The sequence below is a fragment of the Rhipicephalus microplus genome, chromosome 2, assembly GCF_043290135.1.
Source record: "Rhipicephalus microplus isolate Deutch F79 chromosome 2, USDA_Rmic, whole genome shotgun sequence".
NCBI classification, from domain to species: domain Eukaryota; kingdom Metazoa; phylum Arthropoda; class Arachnida; order Ixodida; family Ixodidae; genus Rhipicephalus; species Rhipicephalus microplus.
The window spans coordinates 158,752,341-158,773,804 of NC_134701.1; the positions used below are offsets into that span (position 1 = coordinate 158,752,341).

Below are 21,464 nucleotides of genomic sequence, written 5' to 3' on the forward strand. Positions count from 1 at the left end.
AGGGTCAATTTTTGTGCATTTACATTAAATTTTGTAACTGAACAAGAACCTATCTATATACATCAAATTCTCATCTCTTCTAGTCAACTTTCAGATGCATATATCCTTGCTATTTTAGTGATATACAAATTGTGCGATAAATTTGTGTGTGCCTTTGTGGCTGAAGAAAGCCCTTCGAATGTGAAAACACCCCGCAAATGAAATGCTACATGCATCAGAGAGTGCCTCTGTCAGACATTCTTGCTAAAGAAACAGGCTGTATTCAGGCAAAAAACGGGGAAAGAAGACGCGATCACGCGAGTGTACTTTGTATGCCACGCCACCGCAATACCACAGAGTCGCTTTGGTGTAAGAGTGAAATAAGCTTTGACAGCTCTTGTAGTGGTGTGTCGATAGAGTGCTAGAACGATTACGCCTTTTTTTAACCACCAGACATTTCACCTCAAAGCCAAATAGACAAAGTGTTTGTCATAACAGCACCGCGGTATTACGTTATCATTTGGATCAGTTTGCTGAAAAACATATAGTGATAATGGCGTAGAATGGAGTTAAATGAATTCTGCCTCGAGCGGTGAACAACAGGCAAAGTCATTCCATATCACACTTTTCGTGCTTAACAAAACTTACATGAACCATGCCGCAGAATGTTAAAGTAGCGGACACACTCCCTGTCTGTTGGATCATATGTTCTGGTCGTGCCCAAACCAAGGCCCTTCGGATGTAAACAGTTAGAAAGACTGGAGTCGGCGCATATCGAACAATAGGCTTCAAGGGAGACTCCCTTCCGTCCAGAGTGCTTCTGGAATCATGTAAGCGTTTGACCAACCGGTGCCTACGCGGGCGGAGCTACCGACCTCACCTGGAGCTTCGCCCTTGGGATAAGTTGGGCTCATGTCGGGGCAACGCCAGTGTTAGTTACGGTTTTGGCTATATATTTACTGTTACAAGAATCTGAAAAGCATATGCTTGGTATATGTTCCTGTGACTCAGCAAGATATAGTCAAGAGTTGCTCGAATACGGCGTAAACCACAAACGTAAATTTCCATCGGACATAATAACTTGAGATTATCCTAATAACCTCATTCCTACTACAAAAGTCACACACGCTGCTGCACCCTTAAGGCCACGTAGTGGGTGCCTAGCGAATTCGGAAAGATTACACCAAGTGTTTGAAGTACGCACAAGGCAAAGAACATCGCTATCGCGTTCAACTCCTGAAGTAGAAACTTAAGGGTCTACCAATTTTCCATATGCGCATCACCGCACAGTAACATGCACTTCAGATTGATAAAACTGACATCTGTTTTCTAAGGTGAGTATCGACGCTACGTCGTATGATAAGATACCTTTGGGCCTCACTAAATTCGACGTGCTTGGTAAGCCAATGATCAATCTCATAGCCTGAGGAGTCGACAGCAGGAGGGTCCTATGAATCTCTCTGAGCTCCAAATAGTTCCTTTTTCAAATATTTGCAGCAAAATGAAGAGCGGGTATAGTTGGGCTCGTGCTGTTCAGATATTCTTTGTGATTCGTCTCTGCGCTGTTCTGCTACGAATTGCTCAAATAGGCACATTTCTCAAATACTTCTCCCCCTTCCGAAAAAGTTCCCCGCTACACACGTGCCCCCGACATACGCATGGCCATTCAAAATGCACAAAGAAGTCGGTCCAACTCACAAACTTAACTCAATAAGTAAAAATACTGCACAATTCTCTAGGAAGAGAGAGAGAATAGATTGAGAGAAAATGAGGAACGTCAATCAGGATTGCAGCATTCGGTGCGCCACCCTGCTCAAAGAGGAGGGGGATTGGGGAAGAAAGATGGGGAGAAAAGGCCACTACTTGTCCATTGCTCCGCGTGACACCGACCACCAAAATGGGTATATGAACTTCTTTTTCAAGGGCGAAGCTCCTTATGGCGTGGTTTGTGCGTCCCCCGTATGTTGTGCGTAACCGCCGGTGGCGCATACGTGAGAGAGCTGGTATTTGCCATAGGGTATAGATGGGTGGTATGTGCCACCGGGGAAGGAGAGAGGCGATCGCGCGACTACGATCGCGATGAAAATGTGCGAGATGGCGGTACTTAGAGTGTTTACCAGATGGACGAATGGACGGATGCATGGACGACAGCCAGGCAAGCAGATGGAGAGACGAATGGACGCACGGACGGACGCATGGACGGACGGATGAACGGCTGGAAGCATGGATACGCTGACGGACGGATGAACGCACGGATGGACGCAAGAACAGACGGACTGATGCAGGATGAACGCACTAACGGACGGAACCAAGAACGAACAGACAGATGGAAGCACAGACGGACTGACGGACGCTTCGCCTCACTCATCATCATTCACTCCATGGATATGCTGCGATTTTTTACATACATTTCCTGGGATTTTTTTTACCAGCTGAAAAGAGTACTCATCTCGCACGTTCCTAAAAAAAGCTCAGCCTGAAGTTTCTAACCATTCCTGTTATTTCTCATTTATACTTTTGCAAATAATTAGTGAGCCCAAGAGATGAATAATTCAAGCTGAAATAACCGTGAATCGGAGGTGGAGCAGAGCAAAAGGGCGCACAAAAATAAACTAGCTACATTATAACAACTTGAAGTTTGTATGCGCAAGGTTTATTCCAGCATTATACTACCGATTAGAATAAATTTAGCTCCACTGATAATGTTTGGTAAGGTGTGTGTCCAGGCGAATAACTATCACTCTCTCAACGGGTTCATGTTGGCGGCGCTTCAGGTTTCCTTTAACTTTAATAACGCTGGCCGCTTTTTTTTCATTTGTACTCGATAACAATTTCTAAACCTTCCGTGATATATTCTTCTTTCATCTGAGAATTCTAGAACATCAGCTTTTGAATGACAAGTAGTTTTACTAGTTCCACTACTATTAAGTGTCGTGGGTCCTCACTAAAAGCACAAATATCATTTTTGTAGACAAACATTAGGCCTTGTACATGCCAGAACTAAAAATACGGCTCTTGAAAGAGTCTGTACACACTTAGGCCAGCAATAGCAACACAGAAGGTATCATGATGATGATGATGCGCCTTCAGCTTTGCTGGCACTCGCCCACAATGTGGGATCGGCAAGAACGGGGCGGCAGGATCATCAAGCGTAATAGTTATAAGTCAGGCATTCACACTCAGGTAGTCTCGTAGCCATAAATAATAATAACAATAGACTAACAAGGTAATCATTTTCTTGCCATTATGAACGCACACACGGCAGAGTAAACCTCCCTGTGGGTATAACCTAATGTAATCCCTCCGAAGGATAAAATTACTTCCACGTTTATTTTTAAACCTAGCTTCTCAATCGGTTCGACCAGGTATCTTTTCCATTGATAAGAATATCGTTGACAGGATAAAAAGAAATGATCTATTGATTCTGATTCCTTGCAAAAGAGACATAGCGGAGATGCTGGGAGTCCAGCCTGGGGTTTTAAAACAGATTTAAGCGGAAAACGATTATGGGAATTGGCTATTGACAAGAATTTATCTTGTTTAAATTCGCAATCTGCTACTTTTATCCGAGGTCTGTCTAAATCTGTAATTGACTAGACATTTTCAAGCTCATCTCTAAATATATGTTCGTGGCAAACTTTAGACTGTGCTACTAACAGTGACCACTTGCCTATTAGTTTTGTACTGAACTTTCCAAAACTACATGTCGCCGAGAAGGCCCGCTCATTCCTCAACTATAGAAAATTAGAAAAAGACTTGAGGGCTACTTTTGATCACCGCAAGGACATACAAAGGGACATTGGGGCTATGTGTCTGTGTGCAGTGTTAAAAAGATCAGTAAAAGACGCAACGTTTAAATTAGACTCGGCCACAAGAGGTTCTTTTAGTCCATGGTGGACTGAAGAGTGCACGAGGAGCTATAGAAAACAGAAATCTGCATGGAAACAACTGCTGGTCAACCAATGTCCAAAAAATTAGTGTGATTATAAATTCGCAGCAGCAGACTTCAAACGCACAGTAAGTACAGCAAAAGATGGTTATAATATGAAACTACATGAGTATCCTTCTAGGGCTAAAAACAAAAAAGCGCTCTTCAGATTTTTAAGATCTCAAAAGATGTTACCACCCGCTGAAAATATTGACTCTTCTGTTCTTTCTCCCCGTGAGCTCTCTGATTTAGTATAAAATATTGCGAAAGGGCTCCAAGATAGATTTATGTCAACTCTAACACTGCACATTGTGAAGCCAATGGCTGGCGAGGATTTCGAGGAGGTTACTTTAGATGAGCTGGCAGAGATAATAAGGCACTTATCTCCTTCGGCACCTGGACCAGACGGGGTAACAAATTCAATGATAAAAGTAATATTCGAGATTTGTCCAACTGAAGTACTTAATCTGGTGAATTTTTCTTTGGCAAAAGCTTGGATACCTGCGGAATGGAAGCTGTCTAAAGTGATTCCACTTCTTAAAAAGCAGGAAAAAGGATTCGCCTTGGACAATGTAAGGCCGATATCAATCACGTCAAATCTGGTTAAGCTAATTGAAAGAGTTTTGAATGCCCGGGTAATGAAATATATTAATAATAACGCAATATTAAACCCAAGTCAAATTGGTTTTAGATCCGGTTGCTCAATATGGTGTGCGCATGTTGATTTAGAGAGCCGAATACAACTGGCTTGGCGTCAGCGCCAATACTGTGCTTTAGTTACTTTAGATTTGGCTAAAGCGTACGATAGAGTTGAGCATTCAATTTTATTAAAACAGATGGAATATCACCACTTTCCCAACTGCATCACTGCGTGGGTGTCGGAGTTTTTAAGAGGGAGAGAATATTACTGCTTTAAAGATGGGTACTCGTCGAATAGATATAAGCAGACACGTGGCGTACCACAGGGGGCTGTCCTGTCGCCAGCTTTATTTAACATTTTCTTAAGCTCCATTCCATCAACTAAGGATATTCAGTTATATGTGTACGCGGACGATATTGCTCTCTTCGCAAGTAATACCGACCTTCAATCATTATACCAGAGTCTACTAAATTATCTCAATATGATAGAAAGATGCCTTAAAATATTCATATGACCCTGAACGTAAAGAAAAGTGTGCTCCTTGCATACTCTTTTCTGCAGCCTATCAACATCTCGTTAATGTACAGTAATGAGCTCATTCCGCAGGCGAATTCCCTTAAATATTTGGGCATCATATATAATGACACATTAAATTGGAGAAGTCACATTGATGATGTGTACTCCAAGGCAACACGGGCCATGGGGTGGCTACGGAAGCTTGCAAACCGTAAAGCGGGTTTAAGAAGAGATGTGCTAATAATGATATATAAACTTTATGTGCGGCCCATCATGGAATTCGGATGTGTATTATTTTCTGGCAGCGCAGCCTATAAAATGAGACCCCTAATACTGCTGGAAAGAGAAGCGTTGCGTTTGTGTCTGGGTCTACCGAAGTTTGTTGCAAATAACGTGTTGTATATGGAAGCTCGCCTACCTTGTCTGCTAAATAGGTTAAAAATTCTTACTGTGCAAGCATTCTTAAAGATATACAGTTCTCCCAAAGACTCTCATTTTACGCTCTCATTCAAGAACCGACTTTATTTTTTGAAACCCATTGGTCGCGACTACACACCCCGCAAATAGTATTTGCACAAGCACTACTAAAGCAACTGAATGTAAAAATTAGACATATTGGTCCAATACACAACCTAAAGTCAATGCTTAGCATACAATTCAATTATATATTTTCTCATAACGCGAAACAATTGGCATATAGGTATTTAAATGACCAGTTAGCAGATTATCAAGCCCACCTAGAGATAAGCAATATCATAGCGACTGATGCATCTGTGTCAAAAGAAAAGGTTGGGGTTGGCATCTTCTCTCCTTTTTTGCACTGGTCCTTTTCGATTCGACTCCCAGATTATACCCCGGTATTCATGGCAGAATTATTGGCCATTGTCTTGCCCTACGCAAACTACCCTCAAGCGAATCATTAGCAGTTATGATTACAGATTCGTTATCAGTTTGTAATGCACTTTCTGCGGCAGTAAATTCAGAGCTGATGAATACGTTTCGGCATTTAGTACCGAAAAACGTAAAAAAACTGCATTTGCTATGGGTACCAGGCCACCGCGGATTATATTTGAACGAAATGGTGGACTCTTTAGCAGCAGTATCCCTGGGTGGGCCCACCATCCCAGTTTTGCCAGATACGGCTTACGTAACCACACTAAGGTTCCGAAATACTTGCCTGCAATGGGGAAAATGTAATTTGGATAAATTCAAAGATTTCAAGCATTTGAGCTATTGCTGGAATAAACAGTGGTGTGTATCTCGCCAGTTAGAGATCACTTATACCAGATTGTGCTGTGCAGTTCCACAACTAAATTATTACCTTAATAAAGCTCAGCTCAAGGCGTCACCGCTATACATTTGGTGCAACAAAATTGAAACAATTGAACATTTCTTTTTATTCTGTCATCGTTATTCTTATCAGAGAAAAAGATTTTTAGTAGCCCCATTACAAAAGCTAGGAATACAAGTAAATTTACCAGTAATTTTATCACTTGGCGGGAACTTCATTTGGTTACTGCCACAGGGATGTATGCTCCGCTGTGTTTGATTACATCAACGCAACTAAAAGATTACCATGCTAGTGAACCACTACCTTTTCAGATCTTTAGTTTATAATTCATAGTTATGTCTTTCAAAAACAAAAGATGGTTTGACCGCTTGCTCAGCACACATTTTTGTTTTTTGGTAGTATTATTTTAAACTACTTTTTCAGATTGGCTTCATTTTCAGTTTAGTTTCATTTAGGTATCCTGCCGCCCGGTTCTTGGCCCATCCCCCTTTGTGGGTAAGCGCCATCCATCAGAGGTCTTCAGCATCAGCATCGTATGTCAGTACACGACATTGCAGAGAATGAAGAAGACACCCTCGGACGCACGGGTCACGCGAGCACGGTTCACGCGGAGGCCTTCATCGCGATCTCCAGGCCTCATTCTTCGTCGTAGCCAGTCTACAGACGCAGATGTGCAGAGATGAATTCGATGATCGGCAAGCAAGGCGACGTCGAGTTCAACCTGCGCGACAGGCAGGTGAGCGTGATCATCCTCCTGCTTGTGGCCATCGTAGCCGGCGTGTGTCGCGCGCTGCGACGCTTCTTCAACATACCCGTCGTTGCCGTGGTTGCGGCGCTGGGCTTCGGTGCAGGCCGCCTCGTCAGTGGCTACGACGCGAAAGAGAAAGTCCTTCCGGTTACTGACCAGCAAATTCGCGAGCTGCTGTTCCTCTACCTGCCCGTGCTCACGTTTACCGGCTCGATCAACCTGCGCAGCCACCTGTTCAGGCAGTGCTTCTGGCAGTGCGTGCTGCTTGGTTTCGGTGGTCTGCTCTTGAGCACCATGCTCTTCATGCTGTACATGTCGGGTATGCGCGACGCCGAAAAACAGCACCTGGCCGAGACGGGGCTCATCAGCTTGCTCACGTGCTGTCCAGAGCTTATGTTCGTGTCCGACATGAACGCGCTGTCGTTGGCGCGCTCGCACATACTCGAGACCATCATCATGGGAGAGCCGCTCATTGGAGCCACCGTTCTCTGGATGGCCTACCGGTTCAGCACGCTGCCGGAGAAGTTGACTATTTACGCTTTCCTGAGGACAGTCACGTCTACGCTGTTCATCGGGCCGTTGATGGGCAGGGCGCTGGGACAAGCACTCGCGATGGTTATGATAGCGTTGGCACAGGACCTTCCCGTCTGCTTCATGGTGAGTGCTATCAGTGTTATAGCAACGTGGGCCTTCGCCGAGCAGTTTATGTACGGTGCTGGCATCAGCACCATCCTCTCGATGGGTCTCGCCGCTAGCTCCCATGCAGATGCCACTGTGTACAATCCGATATCGATCAGAAAGTTCTGGATGCTCATCAGGTACGGCTACGAAATCGTCATCATCTTCCTGTCTGCTTTTTGGATAGGCCGAGACTCGCGAGAGTTTCTGTCGTGGCACGAGATAATGAGCCCAGTCAACGCGTACGTTGCCAAGATCGGTGTCCGGTTTGTCACCATAATCGTGTTGTATCCGCTGTTGGCATCAGTGGGTTATAGCCTGAGTTGGCAGCAGTGCTTGATTGTGGCCTGGGCGAACTTCAAGGGCGCCATAATGATCGCCCTGGACTTGACCAGAGCTTTTCCGACCATCAACCTCAAGCACGCCCTCCAGGAACAATTTGTTCGCCTGGGCACGCTCTTCCTTGTGCAAGTCCTGAATACCACTACACTGCCAAAGCTAATGTCGATCCTCGGGCTACTGGCACTGACGGACGTGGAAAGGGCCAACATGAACATGGTTATAATCGCGCTTCGAAACACAGCGAGTTCATCAACTAACTTTCAGCGACGAGACAAGAAGTTCTCGGGTGCCGACTGGAAGTGGGTTCAGATGCACACGTGTATTGAAAACCCTTATGAAGACGTCGACGAAGACGACCACGCTGAGCAGACAGACTTGCCGGCACTTGCCTACAGGAATGCTGCTGCAAGGAAGGCCAGTTGTTTCATCCTTCGGCTTCAGAAGGTTTGTTGCAACAAGCAATACGAGGATGGCATGATTCACAGCAAAACTAAGAGCAAGATACTGGCCGCCCTGCAGTATGCTATGGAGATGGAAGTCTCCCTGGATTACACCATGATGAAGCCTTTCGTGACCGTCCCCAGTTGGATCTATGGGCTTAAGGACTTGGTGCAAAGATTCGCCGGTAACGAAGCCATCAAAAAGCGCCAATACAATACAAGACGTTCCACCCACTTACGTACGGAAGATGACGAAGAGGACATAGAGCACATTAGCCTCCTGTCAGCCATGCTCAAGGAAGGCTGGTACCATGCGCTAGTCGGATTCGTTGCTTTGGGCTTCGTCTTGCTGCTCAGTGGCCTGGCTTTGTTTATAATCAAAAAGCGCTCGGATCCGTCCCAGTACGAGCTACTCCTGTCGATCACCACGTCAGTGCAAGCAGCTTACATTCTGCTCTACTCGATAGAGATGGTCATCCTGGTGTACACCCTTGGCATGCTGCGCATGGGTAAGAATCTTTGGAAGCAGCTTGATGTTATCATGTACTTCCTGGTCGTGATCGAGTTCTTTCTCATCAGCATGACCTCCGTGAGCGGCGGCACCAAGCCTGACGCCACTTACACCAGCGTCCTGCAGATAAGCTTCATCACAGTAATCTCGTGTCGGATCGTGAAGATGCTGCAGAAACGCGTCGTGCTATTCCTGTGGATATGGGACATGCTGAATTGGCTGCTGAACCGCAAACTGTTCTACGCGTATGACCTTAGCTGGGCCTACATCACAGCTGAAGACGAGGCGATGAACAAGGTATCCCGTTTCGTCGCCATACCCCAGTTGGCGGCTTCCATACGCGAGAATAGTGGCTTGAACAAGCTGCACACGCTCAAAAACGTTGTGGACATCCAGCAGCGCTACCCCAATATCGAAGTGGCAACCAAGACTCGCCAGGCAGCTCGAAAGATCCTTAACAAGGCGTTCGACGGCCTCAGGGAGCTGCACAAAGGGGGTTTACTGGACGACAAGCAGTTCAGCCTGCTCTTCTCCAACCTGTCGTGGATGATCCAGCGCGCCGATGGCATGCCCGCCAACGTGACCGTGGGCAACACAGCATTCAACACGATGCTCAGCGTGCCGTGGCTCTCGTGCGACGTCGTGCCGCAGCTGCTCAATTGCTTCTACCAATATCTGAAGGAAGGTGAGCTAGTGGTGGAAAAGAACAACATGCATGACTGTGTCTTCATCATCTGCTCGGGTATCGTCCGGGTGAGCGGCTGCAACGAGGAGCCCTGGGCGAACCCCGTGCAGCTCGCCAACTCGGACTCTACGCGCTTCTACTTCTGCGAAGGAGCCTTCCAGGACTACCTCGTGGCGCCCGACAGTCTCGGCCTGTTGGGCTTCCTGACGTCGAGGCCGTCGGTGTGCCAGTGTGCGTGCGAGACGGACGTCGAAATGTGCTGCATCCCTATGGAGGAGATGACAACGCTGGTCGAGCAGCTCCCGGAGGCACCGAACCTCGTCTACCGCATGTGGTTCAGCGTCGCCATTCGCATCGGGCTTGCCGTGCTCGTGAAGCAGAAGCGGTACCAGGTAGGTCTGTAGCTTTGATAGATTCAAAATTTCCAAATTCATAATAACGCCTTAGAACTAACAACAGCGTGCGCTGTTCTTCAGGCGCATTTTTCGGTACGAGAAATCACCTGGCGTTAAACGCAACAAGAGATAGACGTTGCCTGCACTGTTGTGTAACCGATTTTAAGAACAACGCAGGTATCGGAAGTGATGTACTGGCAATAAGTCAAAGTCGCGTTGCTAGTTGGGTGAGAACACTACCGTGTCAACTTGGCACGATTCGGTGTAGTGAAAAACAAACGTTTGCACTACCGATCTCGCCTCTATGTTCTTCAATAAAGTGTTCTTGCCTATCCGCTTTCCACACTTATGACCTACTTAAAGAGTGCACCACTAATAAGATGTTAGTTTCTAACTCTTGTACAGTCTATCATGAAGTTAACGGAATATCTGGAGGTTCTGAAAAGTGTTATTAGACTGTAAAAGCTAACAACTGTCAGCAAATAAGTTCAATTATGTATTGTAGGAACGTATTACGTATCTGTGTTCAATGATTGCGGCAGCGCTCCACTGACGACCGTTTAAAGGGCCGTGCGACAATTTTGAGACAGCTTTATATAATAAGAGAACGCGAGTAGCAATGAATGCCGAGACGAGTTCGAGAATAATGGTACAAATTTCCGCCCGAGAAATTGTCGTGAAGACATCACGTCATGATGTCAAAATAACGTCACAAGTTCTTACGATTTGTGACGTAATAAGGACGTCTTCACATTGCGTTGGCTTTTTGCATCACAACATTTTGACGCCGAAGACGACTTCACGTTTGTGAGCGCTCCAAGGCTAATAACGCATGTCGCACGTCGGCCTTTTTAGGATCTCAAACATGCAGCTCACAGACATATCGAAAACGCCCCCGCACCTTCATGACTGCCTTTTATTGGCATGCTTTAAATTTCCTAATAAGTAAGTTCATGAGCTACACAAATATGACTTGTCTCAAGCAGCTTCTGGAGGAACCCCATTCGACCGATATGCTTTGGAACATAACTGTACAACGGAAACTCTGTATTTCATAACTGGGGTTGACATTTAAGGTGTTGTGGGCATCGATATCCACTTGTTTCTGATGTCGAACCCCTTAAAATAAACCATATATCGTATGTGAGAAATACTTTCGAATGGCAACGTTAGCTGACATTTTGTTCAAAATGTGAGCTTAACGGTACCTTCGAGAGCTTCATACAACTAACGATGTTTTACATTGCCTCCATAATCAGCATACCTTAAACCAAGTGACGATAGTATGTGATTACGTCATCAGGTAACGTCCCGTCATGCGACTTCATAGTGACTACATCATTAAGTCATGAGTATTGTCAATCTGCGACTTTTTCGACGACGTATATGTTGACGTCATGAACAGATAGCGAGTACTTGTTGACGCTGCCACTCGTGTTGACGCCGCCAGTACAGATGGTGAGTTTTTGCGTTTCATGACGCATCGAAGGATTTCGACAGTTAAAAAACAAACTGGTGGCACTGCGGACTCACGCATGTGCTTCTCCCGCTCGGCAGGAGTGGACGCACGACAAGCTGAAGCGCTTCCTGGAGAACGGCATCATGCCCAACTTGTATTACGCCATCGACTTCTCGCTCGACGAGGCCGTGCTGGACGTGATCCTGGTCCAGGGCGTTGTCCAGTGCTCAAAAACGCACGAGCTCTACACGGGGCCCTCGTACATCCCCAGCACGGTGCGCGAGATGACGCTACCGGGCATCCCTTCCAACAGGGCCCGGCCCATAATGCTCATCACCACCATGATGCGCTACCACCTGCCGAGCGACCTGGACTGGTTCCACCAGCCGCTCACGCACTACGACTACAAGAAGCAGCGCACCCTCTCCATGGCGGTCGTCAGAACCGGCTGAACAATGTGGCCCGCTCGAAGGCACGACTTATGTGCCGCCTTCTCGCCATCGGAACAACCACCACATGGCGATGCAATATTCTTTGAAACTAGCTACACAGACTGTTGTGCCATTTAACTTCAGTATAGTTAAGTAGTTTTTGTTTTGCACACTAACCTTTTTTCGAAGATTGATTCTCTCTTCACCAAGTTACATTTACAATTTTTATATATTTATTTCGTTGATATAATTATTTCGTCGTAGTTTTCATAATCATCCACCTTGTGTAGAATTTGCTATCAAAACGTATTCGCCACGGAGACTTGCTGTTACAGCAGCATCTTACCGATTACGATTGGACTCGAAATGCTTGCTACTTATGAAGTGAAGGACGCTGAACTGAAGCACTTAGAGTTTCTTTTAAATTTGCTTCTGAATCGCTCATTTAGCGCTTTGTTCGTCTTCCCATCGTACGGCGACGACACTCAGGCCTGCTTTAGGGCTCGTGAAGGTGCCGTGTAGTTAGGGAACGGTGTCGCTACAGAACGTGATGACAGTATGCAGTCAGTGCAGTAGACTGCTCTGGCTCATTGCTCGAGGCGGATGCACTGAAGTTCGTGCTCTTCAGTGGTGGTTGCAAAGCCAGCTGTAGCGTACTTTGCCATCAGAAATTTGAAGTCGTATTACTGTGAATAATTGTACGAAAGATAACTTTTGCCACATATGACATTTCGATGCTCCTGATCTGCCTTTGATCAGCACATGCGATCACTTGGCCGTTTCTTGTTCTTCATGTACTATATACAAGAGCTTGGATGTGGGTCTCTCGTGTAATGTGAACCGACACAAGGAGACTTGGCAACTTCATTACAGAGCTGTAACTCATTCCTCACGCTCATTCTGAGCCGCGACCAATGACGTTCATATAAAGCGCATGTGATCTCCACCGTGGTGTATCGCGTGCGTAAACTTGAGAAACGCGGCTGTGGCGGTTCATCGCTGAGCACACCCGCTTGCTTACAATTGATCTCCCAAAACAGCCCAGCGAATTATTATATTTATTTGTGCCTGGAAAGCTACATCGCTTTCGGGGTATAAGGGGATAAAGATCGCAGCGATCCGAGCAAGGCGCAAACTGTCTTATAACCGTAAGAGTTGTGCGCATCGCTTAACAATTAATGCGTCTCGTGTCGCACGTGCTAAGGTGCCCTACTTATTTCTGCCACGCAGTATAGGCTGGTGGGCTGGTCTTCTAGAGTCGCAGGCGCCTGTATCCTCATCTATGCCTGGCTTTCCCATTCCCATTCGGGATCAGCGAAGTGTGTTAGATATGCCGCGACGGCCTGGCACCCATACTGACACCACTCTACGTGAATTTTAAGAGCGAGAGCGGTCTGTCCGACCTCGCACCTCTACCCAGATATATGCGACAAATGCAAAAACTGGGATTCTTGAACCACTTTCTAGAATCGCCTCCGCGAGTGCTTGTTGCACAGCTCTGCCCTTGCGACAAACTTGGGCTGTCCAGGCGCGGGCCGAGTAAGCCGCGAGGAGCCGAAAACTCCTAATAACGGCTGTAATCTAGATGAGACCTTTTGCACATACCACTAACATTAGGGACATTCCAGTAAAGTTGCTTTTGTGTATATACTAATGTGAATGCATCCCACAAGACTCGGCACGAGTAATCGAAAAACAAGATGTAGTACCGTCCACCATGAAAAAAGTGGACGGTACTACATGTGGTTATGAAAAACTGCATGCATATTACCTGCAGTGTGTCAAGAAAAGCCAGAACTTTCAACCACCAGAATGGAGGCGGAAATGTTGTAGGCCCGTGTGCTCAGATTTGGGTGCACGTTAAAGAACCCCAGGTGGTCTAAATTTCCGGAGCCCTCCACTACGGCGTCTCTCATAATCATATAGTGGTTTTGGGACGTTAAACCCCAGATATCAAATCAACCACCAGTGCCCTTATGTATATACAAGCCACCATGATTCCGTAAGATATTGAAACATCTGTGCACTCGGGAAGTGGAGGAGACTTTACCTACTGCCAATCCCCCCGTTGGGTATGAGCCATACATATAGACCTTCAAGATCATCATTCTCCCATACAGACCGCGAATCACTCAATATAACAGCCGAAATATTTACTGAAATTTTTTTAAGGGATAGCAACTTTGCGAAGAGCTCTGCTATACGAACATGGCAGTATACGTGCAGTCCACGATGCGATGCGCACGTCACAAGGATACGGTCTCTCAAAAAATAACCACTGCCCTTCTACCCGCATGGATGCATCAGCGGCAATTACAGTGTCACTTCCGTATTGAAGTAAGTGGTCTTCAAACAAGCCTCTTAAATATCAACAAGGTGGGAGTTAGGCAGTAGAAGTTAATATATAACCCATTTCATTTTTCATACTGGTCAATTCTTTATCTGTTAAATTATTATCACTCATCTTAACCCTTGAGGATTGTAAATGATCCTGGAGAAACAAAACTTCAGGATCATATGTGCGTGAGAGCAAGGCACCATAAAAAAAATGCTCTCGATTCACAAATTGAAACAAACTGCGTTCGCTTTTGTGAGAATATGTACATTCTAAAGAGTGTTTTACTGTGACAATCTGGAATCTGGAGATTCGGGCTTCTTGCCATTAAATATTGTTCGCAGTAAATTTTGGTACCTCATCAAAACTTAGAACATCCTCTCACTCTAGAGGAACCAGACAATCCGTATTGCGTGCCACCCACAATTGAGAGCATGAAAACGTAGCCAAATCTTATAAAACCGACAAGCAAACATACAATAATTCATAAGCAGATTGTCTCTACGTACCCTGGAGGGTTGTTGACCAAGTTTACATAACAGCCACAGTGCGTGTTGCCTACAGCGCGCGTGCCTTCTTCTTGCACAGTGTGGTTTTGCCAACTTGGCTTTGCATCGTAAAGTACCCCAGATGTTCAGTGCAACCACCTTGGGCAAATATTCATATTTATCATTGCCTATACTGAAAACAGATGCTAACATCAGCCGTCAAAGTAGAAATCATCATGGATCTCTTGAAGCCTGCTTACCAATCCCGAGTCCTAGGAGCAGCGTCAGCTTTTCCAACGGTCACGTGACCTGGCGAGCAGTCACGCTTATAAACACGCTCTATGGGGAATTAAAAGGACTCACACTTCTGCAAAGAAAAGGCCGTTCTATCTTTCTCTGCAACCGGGGCGTCTGGCATTATATATTATTTCATACCTTGAGCATATATTACACGATCGTTGTATATATCTATCCATTGGCAAACAAAGCTAATTCTGTCTGATTGTTAACGTAACGCTTGAAATAATTGCGGTGAATGTCTGAAAAAAAGACAATTTTTCAAGATTGTACACGAAATATAAATTTAAGGTACCTTTATTCACATGATTTGTTTCGATTATTGCTATTTAAACTAACTCCCTATTCGTCGTAGAAGAAGGAGGAGGAGGAGGAGGGATAAAAATTGGGGGATCGCCGAGTGTTGAACGTGGTAGCGATATTTTATTCCTAGCTCGTACTTTAGTACATGAATTTTTTTCCAACTTGCTATGCACCCACTCTATGCACCCACTACGAGGCCTTAAGAGTGAAGTAGCGTGTGTGCCTTTTATAGTGCATGACTGGCTTAAAACGCTGAAGTCATTGTGATAATCCCGTGTTCTAATGGCAATGCACGCTTGTACTACGCATAATTACGTCAATATTTCATGCTGCATTGCGAAGTATGCATACATAACGCGTGGTTTTAGGGGCGAAGCTCCTTATGGCGTGGCTTGTGCATCCTTTGTAATACGTAACCACCAGTGGCACATACCCGAAACAGGTATAACATTTGACCTCCAAGGTGATGCCGGTGAGAGATTTCTTCTGTGCGTTGTTTAACAATGAAAAATAGTGCTCAATGTACATGCCAATGGCTGCTAATGGGGAATGAGAGACAGGAGCATTCGGCTTTTAGTCAACGCGCACGCTGCGATCCCCATTAGCAGCCATTGGCATGTACATTGAGCACTATCGGACAAGAAAGGGTTGCTACATTATACTCGCTGGGTGTAACCTCCTTAGTTTTAGAAAGGTTTAGCGAGCGTTGAGCCGCAGGGCCATGAATACAATGAACTAATATATACCATGAATGAATTCGAGGTGGTTAAAGGGGGGAAGCAGATACGAAGCGCAAGCCGTAAGAAATTAGAAGCTGAATCCTCCTGTCTCTCATTTCTCATTAGCAGCCATTGGCATGTACTTGAGCACTATCTGAGAGGAAAAGGTTGCTACGTTATACTCTCTGGCATAAACTCCTTGGTTTTAGAAAGGTTTAGCGAGCATTGGGCCGCAGTGCCATGAATACAGTGAACTAGTATATACCATAAACTCAAGGTGGTTGAAATGGGAAGTAGACCCGAAGCGCAAGCCGTAAGAAAGTGTGTTTGTGCCACCTCTCGTTTAGTCCTTGGAATGTCAACTGAATGGCGGTGCTTCTATATGGGGAATATATGATAAAAAGATGCGAGATTGTGGGACTTGGAGTGTTGAATAGATGGACGAACGGACACACAGACAGATGCATGGATGGACGCATGAACGGACGAAGGGGCGGATGCATGAACAAACGCAGGGACGGGCGCACGAACAGACGCATAGACGGTCACACAGACAAACGCATTGACGGACGAGTGCTTCGCCCCACTCTCCATCATTCACTCCGTGGATATGCTGCCATGTTTTTTAAAGCATGTGTCACTTCAACGACATTCTCAAGCAGAGGAAGTTAATTTCAGTGTAGTTGAAAGCAGAGGTGTGGCTGTGTGATAGAACGCCTGGTTTTAACGCGAACGACTCAGGTTCAATCCCCACTCATACCCAGAATTCTTATTATTTATACGTCTGCATTTTTCAGGAATTTTTGGTCACGCAAGAATGATATTTCGCTTACAATCAACGACGTGGACACAGACGCCGGAATTTAAAATTATTCAGAAAAAAAGGATACAATGCAATGGATGGAAGGGTGGGCTAGTTGGTAGTTCATGTTGGTTCAGCGAACTCGGAGCGCGGGGGTAAACACAGACACAAAGCAAATAGGAGGCACACAGCACGAGCGCTCAACTGACAACTGGTTTATTCTCCCGTTCGAAGCCCATATAAGTACACAAGGGTGCGCATGTCAACAGGAATAAGATGATAGTGTGAGCAGCAAGCGTGGCGTTCATTCGAAGCACTTGTCTACGAATCATCAATATAGTTAAACTCACAGTAAAGCAGTGATAATGACGGATGGCTGATACACTGATTCGTATTTCTAGAAATGTGATAGGCTTCGGAAATTTCACGCGTGGTTTGAAGCGGATGCCGGAAAAGTACACTTGTCTTTTCCAAACAACCGTTGACAACTGCAGGAATTGCAATGTGAAGCTAAAACGGAAAACGGGTACCCGTCGTATCTAATCGCATCGGTGTGTGAGAGACTTCTGCGGATGGTGAGAAACGGGGATAAACGTGCGTGTGTTTCTGCAGAATGCAATAAAGGAAACAAACGCGTGGCCGTCATCCCTTACACTCATAAATTGACGCATGGACTGAAAAGTGTGTGGAACCGGTTCGGTGTGCACGTAGTTTTTTCTGCACCCAATAAATTGGGCCGTATATGCGCCATGGTGCATAGATGGGCGCAGGGTGCGTCAAAAAGCAGAGGATGTTTGCAGAAACATACAAAACAATTTGTTAAGTGTTCTTTAGTAGTGGGGTATAGCATACCGCTAACGTGCGGTCGCATGTACGTCTGCCAGACTGGGCCATGTTTGAATATACGCCTCAGGGAGCTTTTGAGTTTCTTAAAAGGTAGTCCTTTTTCCGTTTTAGCTTCACATTGCAATTCCTGCAAGTGTCAATCGTTGTTTGCAAAAACAAGTGTAATTTTCCGGCATCCGCTTCAAACCACGCGTGAAATTTCCGAAGCATATCACATTTCTAGAAATAAGAATCAGTGTATCAGCCATCCGTCATTATCACTACTTGACTGTGAGTTTAACAATATTGATAATTCATAGACAAGTGCTTCGAATGAACGCCACGCTTGCTGCTCACACTATCATCTTATTCCATGCGCACATGTTCACGTGCGCACCCTTGTGTTTTATATGTGCTTCGAACGTTAGAATAAACCAGTTGTTAGTTGAGCGCTCGTGCTGTGTGCCTCATCTTTGCTTTGTGTCTGTGTTTACCCCCGCGCTCCCAGTTCACTGAACCATCATGAAAAAAGGATAAATGCAGGTAGTTGTGGTTGGGCCTTCAGTCCAGGGCTCCGCTGGCATGAGTGGCTCGCTGGGCCTGGCCAAGCAAAACTGTTTGGCTCTCCTAGGATAGCCGTCCACCAGATAATTCCATGAAGTCTTCTCTCTCTCTCTCTCTCACTCTGCTTGGCCTCATTCGCAAGCCGTGCCTCCGACTTCCTGGGCGATGTGCGGATGGTTAGTAACGTTCGCTGTACATATACACGTGGTGTCAAACAACTATGAAACTCTTTGTGAATTTAAATACAATCATGTCACAAGTCACTTCTACGACGTCAACGAAAATGACGATACGTCTGTTGATTATTTTTCACGTTCTGGGCTGGGACAAGGAAACGAGAAAGAAGAAGAGCACGAGCGAGGGACGCGGGGACGCTCAAGTGACAGCAGAGCGCTTCCGAACGCAGTTAAATAAACAAGTATTTTTTGCCTTATACCTTAAAGATGGAGTTTTGAGTCTAATCGCAGTGTCTGGAACGCCATCGTCTAAACACGTCAGTTCTCCGCCTTCATTTCACCTCTTTTTCCTCCTCTCTCTGTCTCCATTTTTATTTCTCTTTTTTTCCTATATTCTACTGCCGCACACTTCGCTGCTGATCCCATGTTCTGGGTTGTGCCATTCTTCCGAAAATCATCATCATCGTTGCCCAATTAGCTCCCTTCCCCCTTTCTGCATTTGTAGATTGTTATAGATGGCTGTCTCAAGGACAAGAAGATAAAAAAGGTACCTCACGCCAATTTGCGCATCCGCTCGAAGTTCATACGTCGCTTCAATATATTAGCTCAATTTAGCTTCCACAGCCAATGCTGCAAGGATAATTCCTGAAAAGTTCTCTTAGTACTCGGTGAATCCCTGTATTGGGTACGGGCCTTGCTTTAGGGAGGAGAAGCAGAAGAAGAAAAAGGCTGATTCATTCTTTGGTTCTGAGTTCGAGACGCCTGAACCACATAGAGGTGAGCCAGTGGACCTTCAGCTGTCCTGCATGCTGTCACGTAAACCCTGGTAGCTGAATGCAGCGTTGACGTGAGAGACACCACTGGTGCTATCAGAAGTGGCGGCTGAACATCCAAGAATACCTGTGAAGCCTACCGCCAACGACCTGTGGGGATGCGAGGCTTTTACTGAAAGCATGCGCCTACCTCCGGCAACGATACCTTGAGATGAACTGGGCTCTTTACGGGACCCGCTTCAGACGCGGCAGCAGCTCCGCGCGAAAATTTGCCAATAATGAGGGAACTGCATTGTGTTGGCATGGTGGCGACAATGGCCGAATTTACGCAGTCTCTCTTGCGCATCAGAACCAGCAGCCCTGATGTTAGCACTGACGCTAGAGAGGTTCATTTCTCAATCAATGAACGCGAATCGCCTCACAATGTCAGCAGCGTAACAGCGGGTGAGAAGTCGCAGGCTAGACACGGCATACATTGCCGCAGCAGCAATAGCATCTGCAGCAACAACAACTGCTACAAGAGAACCAACCCCTTTGAAGTGCCCTCAGAACAGCTCAGTCAACGACTCTGTTCACCATCAATGTTTCGTTCCAGAAGCCCTGAACAGCCGTCATCATCACGCTCGTTCAAATGGTCAATCGAACAGATGGCCGAGCTTTTCCCGGTTAACATTGACGAAGAAGAGCTAAGTTCTGTCCAGCCAGAAGAAAGCTACGACCCGTTTGAGGAGCAGTTGCAGCAGGCCATCGACCTGTTCTTCTCTTCCCAGCAAATCGTTCCGTCACCATCGGAGCCTTTATTGCGGGTGTGGAGTGCAACTCAAGCGGTCGTTCGTGAAAACAGTGGCATGCAAACGGGACGAGAGCTTCACACAGCCACAGTGTGGAGCCGAAGGACACCTTCAGAGCTCCCAGAGGTTGACCTTTGTGCAGTTTTGAAGGACACGGCTGAAAACAGACAAACAGACCGCGAAGAGATCACTAGCCGCAGATCCGTTAAGCGTAGGCTGTTCTCTAACGCTTTTGAAGAAGAAATAAACAACGAGAGTTGGAGCTGTCAGCCACTAAGCCCAACGACCGACGGCTCCATGGAAGGGCCCTCTTCCACGATGCCTCTTCACATGGTCCTGCAGTCGACTCCTATCAGGGATGGCGGTTTCATGCGCAGTAGTTGGAATCGGCCTTGTGATCTAGAAGACAGAATCACACGGCTGTCCCCCATATGCGCCATACGTGGTTCAAGGTCACTGCATGCGGTGACACCATCGGACCACTAAAGCCTGAAGCTACTCGAGCTTGACGAGCATTTGCGGTTTGCTTGTGGGCTTGTTAGCCTGACGGTCCTTGATAGCCACCTCGACGTGCTGGAGCTCAAGGACGGATGTCCTTGCACCTTACCTCAGGTGACAACGCCCTTGCTCTAGTGCACCGTGGCAGGGCGAGCCTGAGGCTGTTTTAACCTCATTAAAAAATTTCTTCGTCCTCGCCGATAGCGACAAGCGCACTGACACCTTCTTGCTAGTGGTCGAATTTAGTATTTATATTAGAATGTGGCTGATTACTGGGAAGTTCTCGCGCTTGTTTACAAAAGCGAATAAAACGTAAATATAAGCGTTAAAGAAAAAAATGCGTGAAAGCACTAGAAGCGCTGTGCTTTAGAGACAGCCGAACTGGTCGACACTTAAGCAATTCTGGCTGTAGCTGTTTAGCCGAGTTAGGATATCATTTTCCTCCCTCTATTGCTTAGTGTTTAAATGCAAGAGGAACGTCTAAAATTACATATGTTTTAAAGGGAATGCCATGATAGCCTTATATTTGCTCATAGCTGAGTAAAATATCTGTCTTATTGCTAACATAGGTCTTGAAATGATAGTAATGAAGTCGGCTGTTAATAATATTGTAACAGCGAGCTGTGATAAAATGGTCTTATTTACAGGAGGTGAACGATGGTCGTTTGCGGCAGCACACTGCGATCGTGCCAAGACTCTTCGTCTTCTTATGCTTCTCTTCTCCACCTCCTTCTAGTCTGTTACATTCCCCCGCAAGCAGACGAAGCTCGTAGGGCGAGTTATGTTGCACAAGGAGGGTGGAAAGGTTTCAGGCGAGCCACGTGAGTGAGCTGCGTTCTGCTCGATCGTC

The 21,464-nt window shown here is 46.0% G+C and overlaps 1 protein-coding gene across 1 annotated transcript; it reads left to right on the top strand.

The window, feature by feature from the left end:
* The first annotated feature begins 7,033 nt into the window (after nt 1-7,033).
* On the top strand, nt 7,034-12,064 carry LOC119185541 (sperm-specific sodium:proton exchanger). The gene is made up of 2 exons (XM_037434518.2): nt 7,034-10,150; nt 11,711-12,064. The coding sequence occupies exons 1-2, from the start codon at nt 7,034-7,036 to the stop codon at nt 12,062-12,064; spliced, it is 3,471 nt and encodes a 1,156-aa protein (XP_037290415.2).
* Nucleotides 12,065-21,464: the final 9,400 nt, after the last annotated feature.

What these genes read in the sequence shown, in the direction of transcription:
- LOC119185541 (XM_037434518.2), top strand. Translation starts at nt 7,034, where the DNA reads ATGAATTCGATGATCGGCAAGCAAGGCGACGTCGAGTTCAACCTGCGC. An exon ending in TGAAGCAGAAGCGGTACCAG is followed by an intron (nt 10,151 to 11,710) that starts GTAGGTCTGTAG and finishes CCCGCTCGGCAG; the next exon opens with GAGTGGACGCACGACAAGCT.